Source organism: Anneissia japonica, unplaced genomic scaffold (assembly GCF_011630105.1).
Source record: "Anneissia japonica isolate Jap-2015-1 unplaced genomic scaffold, ASM1163010v1 scaffold2207_len539183_cov196, whole genome shotgun sequence".
In the NCBI taxonomy this organism is placed as follows: Eukaryota; Metazoa; Echinodermata; class Crinoidea; order Comatulida; family Comatulidae; genus Anneissia; species Anneissia japonica.
The window spans coordinates 477,554-487,694 of NW_022699997.1; the positions used below are offsets into that span (position 1 = coordinate 477,554).

The following is a 10,141-nucleotide window of genomic DNA, read 5'->3' on the forward strand; positions in this document are numbered from 1 at the left end:
TATTTCACACTCATCTCCATGCATATTAGACAGCACACTAGTCTTTGATGCATTGCAAATAACCATTGAGTTATTAAACAACTTGACTGCTGACTAGGGCGATGAAACAATGCAGAATTGTGTATGTGTTCCATCTAAAATTGTCGCTGTAGGAGGCACCACATCCATTCTTAATATGCTTATTATAACCATTATAAGCCTTCTGAACTATATTATCATTATTATTATTAATAATATTTATTAATAAATTATTAAACTGTCTTAGCCAAAAAAAGGCCAAGTTTATCATATGAGGTTAAAAGATAAATTACTGAGGAATGTAAAACAAAATCGTGACTGCTATACCTCAAAGCTCGAGATTCAGCAGAGTTGTAGTAATTCAAATCCTCAGGTTCTCAACATTTTTAAACACTCTGTAGGCCTACTACAAGTTGTACAATATGTAGTTGGTAATTGTTGAGAGTTAATCATGGTGACTTACCGGTATAATAACAAAAGCGTATCATTGGGCCTACACAAGTTGGTATAAACAAAAGAGAGATAATTATAAAGAAAAAAAATGCAGGTTGATACCCAGGATTGTATAATACTTGTATAATATTCAAATTTATTTGTGTATTTTATAGATGATGAAATACCGTCAGTATATTGTCCTATGGATATTACAGTACCAACAGATGATGCGTCGTATAACGCAACAATAGATTTTATTGCTCCAAACGCAACGGATAATTCAGGCGGTAATTTAACAATTTACTCAAATTTCAAGCCAGGAGATACTTTCCCATTCGGAGTAACTACTGTGAGTTACACTTTCCAAGATGAGAGTTTCAACACAGCTGAGTGTATTTTCAATGTCACAGTATATGGTAAGTTGATACAGGTACACGTGTAATGCATGAGTTTTTACAGTGTTTTAGATATTGTATTGTTTTGTACAGTTTTATTTTATGCATAAACCTGCACATTGAGTGTAGAATTTAAGCAAGTGAATAGAACATATTAAATTCTAGGCTTTTGTTTATTTTTATTACTCCTAATTTTTAGACGATGAAGACCCAATGATAGTTTGTCCAATGAGCCAAAAGCTTAATACAACCACTGACTCTGCCTATGCCCTAAATGTTATTTGGTCGGACCCAGTAGCTATCGACAATGCACCTAGCATTCAAATAATGTGTGTTCCAGCTTCGAACTCTAATTTCACTGTTGGTACAACTGATGTCATTTGTAGTGCGATAGATCCTTCGAACAACCAAGGGAAATGCAACTTCACTATTGAAGTTTCAGGTAAGTCTGTATAATATAGCATAACTAAGTGGTTGTGGTTGTATAGCTACCTAAGTTTACTAAAGACATGAACAATACAAGACTGTGTAACTGTAATATCAATTGTATGTATGCGCGCTTTATTAAAAAATTGAATACAGGGCCCACATGGCCCAACACATGCCTGGCACGCACCAGTACCAGATATCACACCAGGTATACCACCACCAAACCTTACATTATTTTTATTTGTTTGTTTATACTTAATATTATTATTACTATTTTTTACTAAATTTTACTGTAATATCGATGACACTTTGGGAAATGGTTTATTCATTCTGAATCATTGTACACCACATTTAATATATACATATTTATTACAGATAACCAGGATCCTATTCTAGATTGTAACGTAACAGAAACGTATTTTACTCCTCCTTGGTCTGCAACTGTTACGCTGTCAAACGTTATAGAATATGATGACAACGTGGCCATAGACACAGTCAGCCAGAGCCCAGAATCAGGGTATGCATTGCCAATTGGTGAAACATTGGTCACAAACATCGTAAATGATACTTCTGGAAACACTGTGTCATGTTCTGTTACAGTCATAGTAATCGGTAGGTATAAATGACAAAGTAAACTTAAAGCAATTGCTCCTTTTGTTATTGTTTCTAATATTGTGGTGGTTTTTAAATAAAAGTTCATAGTGATTTTCTTTATCTTTGCACTTTTTGTTGCTCCAATGGTCTATTAAAATAACTCTAATTATAATTGAGTGACCAGTTGAATTGAAATGATTGGCTACTGGTTGATCCAGCTTATTTATTGTAATAATGTATTTTTAATTACGATATTATTTATTTTTTTAGACAATGTACCACCAGTTGTTGTTAATTGTCCATCAAGTTTCAATGTATCAACGGATCCTGGGTCAGATAGTACAACTGTCATATGGACTGAGCCAACAGCGACCGATAATGACGGCACATTACCATCTGTTACTGTCAACCATGAAAATGCCACATTACTTTCCATAGGGATGTATGACATCCAATATGAGTTTAAAGACCTTTCGAACAACACAACACCTTGCACATTTCAAGTTATTGTTTATGGTTTGTAAACTACTTTCAGTTTTTAAACAGTAATATTTACAACTACAGCAATCACTACATAAAATGCATACTGCCTTGGTCATATGCCTGGACACTGTATGATACACAGGTTGTGTATGGGTGATTCCATTATTTTCGTTTATGCCCAAGGGTAAGTTAATGCGGGATAAATTAAATTTCTTGATTAGCGAGATTCGGCTGAAATTATTATTAGTCCGTAATTGCTGCCTTGAAAACCATATTTCTTGTTGTAGATGATGAACCTCCAACAACAAATGACTGCCCAACAGACCAAGTGGTACCTAACACAATGGGCTTAGATGAAAATTCAGCTGTATCGTGGACGGCCGTTACTTTTGGAGATAACTCTGGTGGATTTGTGGATGTGGACGTATCACCTGGTATGCCTCCACAGGCCTTTAAAATAGGAACCGGACTTGTCGAATACACTGCCACAGATACACATGGAAACATTGGATATTGCCGTTTCAATGTTACTGTTTATGGTAAGATTTGAACTAGAATACATATCTTTCTATTTTATAGAAAGGGAATTATTTTGAAAGGATGATTGTCGAAAATGCTTTAAGACAGTTGTCAAAGAAACTTAATTCCACCAATTGTTTTTTATTCTTTTTTAATAGGCTTTTTTTGGAACATATGCATAAAATAATCTGCTCTTTAAGTAGAATTATATACTTTGCTTGCCTGTCTTAGTAACACATTTCATATGCCATTTTGCAATAACAGCAATATAACACTTTTGTAATGATATATAAATATATGATGTACAGTATAATTATGATATATAAATTCTGATTATTTCTTGTCAAACTTTTCAACAAAACATTATTATTTAATATGTAAACAATAAAATGATATAATATGAAATAATAAAGTATTTTTGTATTTTTGAAAAATAGATGGCGAGGATCCCGTTATAGATAATGATTGCCCAGACGACATTATAAATACAACTGAATATTACGGGAATCAGAACCCTGTTGTGTACTGGGATGTGCCAACTGCCTCGGATAATTCTGGCTCTGTCAACCGGACGTCCACTCACAATCCTGGTGACATATTCCAAATTGGGGATTCCGGGACAGTCGTTAGGTACACATTCAGTGATAACGCTGGCAACATGGCAATGTGCGAATTCAGAGTAATAATTGCTGGTATGTTTATATCTTTTACTTCATGAAGTTGTAGTTTCTGATTGTCATATTCACAACCTCCTGAAATATAATATTATGTAGTAAGTAGCTGACATATATTTAGACAATCATATTTTATACTTTGCATTGAAGAAATACTGTATTGTCAAACCAGCTTACGGAGTATTTATTCTATAAATTTCAGATCTTATTCATCCAGTTCTTTATAACATTTCTGGCAATCTTACCTATTACACGCTTCCTGGTGTGGACTACGCCATTGCAATGTGGGACGATCCCATGGCAGTTGATAACTCAGGAATAACTATTGTTGCAACAACTATACCATCTGGATCGCAATTTACTATCGGGACCACTAGAGTTTGCGTTCTGGCTTTGGATCCATCGGATAATGGTGAAAGACTTTGCTTTTATGTTACTGTAATTGGTAAGTTATAATCTGTGCATGGACTCGATCAAATTAACATTGTATTCACATTTCTGAATAAACCAGTATATAACAAGAGCAATCTGTATGGAGTGTATAATAAAAATACTAAAATTAACAACAAACATTGGTAGAAAGTTCATAATATTTTATTCTCAAGAATATTTTGGTCGCACCTGTGACTTTTCTGAATGTGCAATTGTCACTAGTATTTGTTCTGTTTAAAACTTTAACTGCGGTGCTTGAGTTAATTTGCTACCAATGCCCCTGTTATGTAAATGTGTTACACATAATGAATAACATTATAATAGCATGTATTAACATAAAACAACCAATAATATGCAAATAATGAAGGTTTATGCATGTAGTAAGAAGATTTGTTAATGAGTTGAAAGATGAATTGTTCCATTGCATGAATGAAATTGCATTCATCATTTGTTTTATCATACATTTATAATAGATTCTTCTCATTTTATATTTATGAAAAATAAAGTGAAGTCCACCTTTCTTCCCAATGAATCAGCCCATTTTCTTGAAAAACAAAAAATTTATGAAATAAAAATATTGAAGAAATTAAACTAAATAAAATAAAAAATAATGTAAATATAAATGCGTTACGTGATAGTAAATACCAATCAACCACAAGGATTTTTGGTATGTTGTAAATTAAAACATTACCCTGAATTGAAAAAGAACAACCTTCCAAATTCGAACATTTTTAAGTTTCATAAAAATTTAGCCTAGCCAGGAATAATTTTAATATAGTAGTACACTCTACATTCTCTAGACAATGAGAGGCCAGTGATTAGCAACTACCAAACGGAAGAAATCATTCGATTCACTGACCCAGGAACACCTATAGCGGTCACTTGGCAAATTCCGACTGTTACAGACAATTCAGGAATGTGGAATGTTTCCAGTAATTTTGATCCTGGTGATACATTTGACGTTGGGGAGTACCTGATATTCTACAACGCAACCGACCCATACGGAAATGAAGCCTCTATAACCTTTACTGTTACCGTACTAGGTAAACAGTACAATTATCTTGTTATTTCACTATCAAGATATATATATATATATATATATATATATGTTTGTGTGTGTATATGAAAACTATAACTCATCATGCGATAATCCTGTATAACAATTTAAACAATTTATGAGCATTGTAATTGGTAAAGTTCACCTTTACCAATTATAGGTTATATAACTTGAATTACCATATATTGACTACTTGCATGATGTTTAAATATTGCACAAGAATGACACCGACTTATGATTGTATATCATTTTGCAGAAACTGATAACATTCCTCCAAACATCACATGTCCAGATCCAGTAATCGTTCCCACTGATGAATCAAGATCATATGCGTCAGGCGTATCTTGGTCTGGTATATATGCTTATGATTTAAATGGTATCTACAATATATCAAGTAGTATACAAAATGGTTCAAGGTTTGACTTAGGATTAACAAACGTGACATATTGGGTATACGATAATGCTGGAAATACTGCCGAGTGTACGTTTATTGTCACTGTACTTGGTAAGTTCTATTTTTAAAACCAAATACTGTTAATATATATATATTTTAAATACTTATTCTATTATTTTGGAAAATGTGATGAGCCCGCACGAAAGAAAATTTTCAAATGTCTGCCATCTGTAGTTATAAAAGAGACCGTATGAAATCATAAGAAATAATAATAATATCAAGCAAGAATTCGTAACCCACTACTGTAGTGTATGCAATATGTATGTATAATAACACAATTATTTATAAAATTATTTAAAATTATTATTATTATTAAAATTATTATTATTATAAAAAAAAATTATTATTATTATTATTATTATTATTATTATTATTATTATTATTTAAAATTATTTATAAAATAATAATAATAATAGTAAAGCTCCAAGGTTACAAAACATTACAATAGTTCAAGTTGCAGAATTATTAAATTAAAACCACAATAAAAACTAGAACATCTCAACTATCTATCAGTTAAATATACTTAAACTCTCAAACAAAATATCTATATCAAAAGCTTATTTATGGATATTGTACCTGTACAGGTTGATTTAAAAGTCTTATAGGCACATGTATATTTTTAAAAATCGTTTCACAAACAACCAATATTCATATAGTCAATATATAACATAATTTAGCTTTTGTAATAAGTTTAACACATTTAGAATGCAATACAATGAAATACATAAATACAAATACAATACAACATTAATACGAACACTACCACAATCTATTTTGATAGTATTGTTATCAATGTACGTGTTACATGTTGATGATTGACATCCAAATAAAGTAAGATTATAGTATGAAAATTTTTAAAAATCAAATAGATCATAATATGTTTGATAAAAACCTACTCACTATTATAGTATTTTGTTGTATCTTAAACCACGGCATCAAAATTTAAGGTCCAGTATCCAAATCTCATGTATACAATGGAGCGCAAGTACTGACCATTCGATATTCAGTAGGCTTTCTAATAATGTTATATTACAGTTTAAAAAAGCTCAAACTTTCTATTTAACTCTTGATCTTTCGAACTGAAATGGACATTTTATCTTGATTTTGATATTTTTTCAGACATGGAGAATCCTGTAGTTACAAATTGCCCGGATAACATTACCGATACAACTGAGACAGGAGAAAACTATGGCATTGTGAACATACCTTCTCTGATGGTATCAGAAAACTCAGGCTCATATGTAGTCTCGCAATGGCCCATGGGATCGCAATTTTCAATATCTACAACGCCAGTCACTATTACCATTACAGACGATGCAGCAAACTCAGCAACGTGCGAATTCTTAGTTACTATAATTGGTAATTAAACCATTTATAAATATATCCAAAAGCTACCAATTCGTTGTCATCTCATCGTCTTTTATGCATCAGTTTCAATGAATGATAAAGCATGGATGAAATCCTTTGATAAAGCGAAATAAAAAAAAATAGTAAAGTTCTTCTATGTGCTACAGTATCTTTACTTCTGGACAATTTTGACATGGCCTGGATTGTAAACAATTCAGATAAATGTGAATTATTGAAATGTAAGCGTTGTAATAATTAATGATAGTAATATTGTCTGGCATATAATGCAGCCTACAAAATTTCAAGTTGGCATTCCACAATTTTTGAGAATATTGACGAACAAGAATTGGCACAGGTTTTTTGGCAACCTATAGTAGATTTTCCATGCTTCAGCATCCACCGTATTTTACACTGCAATCTGAGGCATGGTTTCCACTGAGACAGATCGTACCGGAAACTACATTTATGTACGTTGTACCCGAGGAAAATTTGCCAATCGTAAAACAAATTTTTTGTAAAATATTAATAGGCAATAATATATAATCCACATGCGACTCCTCTTTCTACTCTTTGCCAAATGTGGGCCTCTTTACTATCTAATAGTAGCAAAGTTGTTGTAGATTTGTAAGGGTACAATGTGTTAATGACTTCATAAACTTGAGTATTTGTAAAAACACGGAGGATTGAAAGTTGGCAAGTTTTTGCTGGCCTATTTTTATCCTCATTTTGGGCCTTGCGGGGACTTAGCAGGGGATGTAATTTCCAAAATGGTTACATGCATGTGAGAGTCCCGGCCACCTCCTAGCAATGCGGAGCATCGTTTTAATGTACATCCCCGGCTAAGTCCCCGCCACACCGCCGTAGTCCTGGGAAAATGCCTCGCTAATAAATGATTGGAGGATAAAACCTACTTGAAGGTTTAGCCTACAGTAGGTCTGAATCGGAGAAGCAACGTGAGAGCTAGGCCAAGGAGATGAGGTTCCTTGATGGAAGCACTACGCGTGCGTATCACTTAGCAGTTTCCATGGAAGTTTGGACTACAATTGACAAGTGCATAATCTGTCTCTTATACACATCTAGATGTGTATAAGAGATAGATTTTTCAGTGGGATTGAGCACTGTTTCACAAAAAATTGAGATATGTGTGTGTTATATATATATATATATATATATATATATATACGGGTTGTGTTGTTATACACATAGTAAGGTCATTTGATCACTAGTCGTAGCTTCCCCAACCTACTAAACAACAGAAGTTGATTTTGTATCCAGTGTAGCACAAGAGACGGCCAACCTGCAACCCCTGGCTATCAAAGCGAGTATCGTACCACAGAGACCTATAGAATATACGTGCAGATCTAATCCCCAGGCACTTTCTCTAATACAACATTCTGAAACGGTCACCTACACCTTTATATAGACTATTAATCGAAAGTACTTGATAGTATTCAAATACATTCTTGGCCTATGTCTGATACTCTTTAATTGTCTATACAGCTATCACCATTATTTTGTATGTACAGCAAACTTGACGATAACAAATAAATATAATTTTCCCCTTACATTAGATGATGAAGATCCAAAGATTATCTTCTGTCCAACAAATATTTTAATGGACAATGACCCACAGCTTTCAACGGCTGTAGTAAATTGGACAGAACCAACTGCAGATGACAATCATGGCATCGCCTCTCTACAACAATCCCACATATCAGGAGTTGATGTAATGTCTGTTGGAGATAATTTAGTTAATTACACCTGGATTGATCATTCGGGGAATACAGTCACGTGTCTATTTACTGTCACAGTTCGAGGTATGTAATGTTATAAATAGATTTGTTATTTTCATTATATTTTTAAAACTTCTGAATTTACATTTGGTAAGTATGTTTTATTAGCAGTAGGGTTATCAATTTTCAAAAACGGACATGGAGTTCCTGTCACATTACTTTAGTTTGGGACGTGGTCAGGGGTCTGTACTCGTTCACAAGGGCAGTAGTTGGAGCCTGAAATGCAGGCAAAAAAATTAACCCCCATCCACCCAGCCACATCAACAATTTAAAAAAAAGTGAAATTTATGAAATAAAAATTTGCTCAATTATTTTAGTAAATCTAGAAAGATAATTCTGACCATGAAGTCTGCCCTCATAAAAAATATATAGGGATGGTTATTTAGTTTAATCTGATTCTTTAATTCAATTAATGAATTAGAATATAAAATTAGGTTACTTGGTGGCTTTGCTGTTGTGCCTCAATTCATATAGCTGCAATCCTTCAATGAAGTGGTGGTTCTGCGTCTCAGAATAAGTTCTTGGAATTGGCGCATTACAAAGTTATATTTTTATTATTATTATTATTATTATTATTATTATTATTATTATTATTATTATCATCATTATTATTATATATTATTATTATTAAAATTATTATTATTATTATTATTATTATTATCATCATCATCATTATTATTATCATTATTATTATTATTATTATTATTATTATTATTATTATTACACAGACGTTGAAGATCCGGTATATTCAGGTTGTCCAACTTCACAAATACAAGTGGAAACACCAACTGGCTTTAATACAACGACCGTATACTGGACTCCACCCACTGTTAATGACAATGTTGGCGTGGTCATAAACACATCGGATTACCAACCGAATGACATATTTGAAATTGGCATAACAACTGTAACATACCACGCGGAGGACGAAGCGGGAAATGAAGCTAACTGTATATTCACAATTCTTGTAGAAGGTAAGAACGTTATCCAAAATCTATCAATTTCCATTTATTAAATTTATTCTTACACATACAAATTCGTTAAAATAATATATATTTAAAATAAAATATTAGGCTTAATATATATAGTAACTGTAGTGGTGATACACTTTATAAAGTGTGTATGGTATTATATCCTCTTAATGGAAGTCACAACCCAAGTGCAAAAACCTAAGAACAAAAAACTTTAGGAATGTAAATATAAGTAATTAAAATAATGAGGAAAAAATGAGATTTGAGTAAAAAAAATAGATAATATTTGATCTTCCTCATTATTGTGTATCATATTGATTTTTGTTTTACGTTTGTCTCCCAAATAGTATTGATGTATTGACCATGTAGAGTGTGAAATCAATTGCCTTCCATTTGAACTTCCATCAAAAGCCCCAGTGGCATAGTTTGTTACGACATCTTCATAGACAGCAGAGAATCCAGAGTTTAAATCACGATTGGAGTGATTGTTACACTCGCAGATTCCTCTTTTTGACTATTAAAAAATTATATATATTACAG

General features: G+C 32.5%; 1 protein-coding gene across 1 annotated transcript in view; it reads left to right on the top strand.

Moving 5' to 3' along the window:
* Positions 1-10,141, top strand: part of LOC117103264 — a 66,660-nt gene that overhangs the window by 35,577 nt on the left and 20,942 nt on the right. The window contains exons 33-44 of the mRNA XM_033243833.1: positions 627-869; positions 1,048-1,290; positions 1,653-1,889; positions 2,142-2,387; positions 2,642-2,893; positions 3,311-3,565; positions 3,750-3,992; positions 4,780-5,022; positions 5,293-5,541; positions 6,610-6,849; positions 8,409-8,654; positions 9,359-9,604. Of these exons, the coding sequence (XP_033099724.1) occupies positions 627-869; positions 1,048-1,290; positions 1,653-1,889; positions 2,142-2,387; positions 2,642-2,893; positions 3,311-3,565; positions 3,750-3,992; positions 4,780-5,022; positions 5,293-5,541; positions 6,610-6,849; positions 8,409-8,654; positions 9,359-9,604 (2,943 nt within the window). The remainder of the gene's footprint in view (positions 1-626; positions 870-1,047; positions 1,291-1,652; positions 1,890-2,141; positions 2,388-2,641; positions 2,894-3,310; positions 3,566-3,749; positions 3,993-4,779; positions 5,023-5,292; positions 5,542-6,609; positions 6,850-8,408; positions 8,655-9,358; positions 9,605-10,141) is intronic.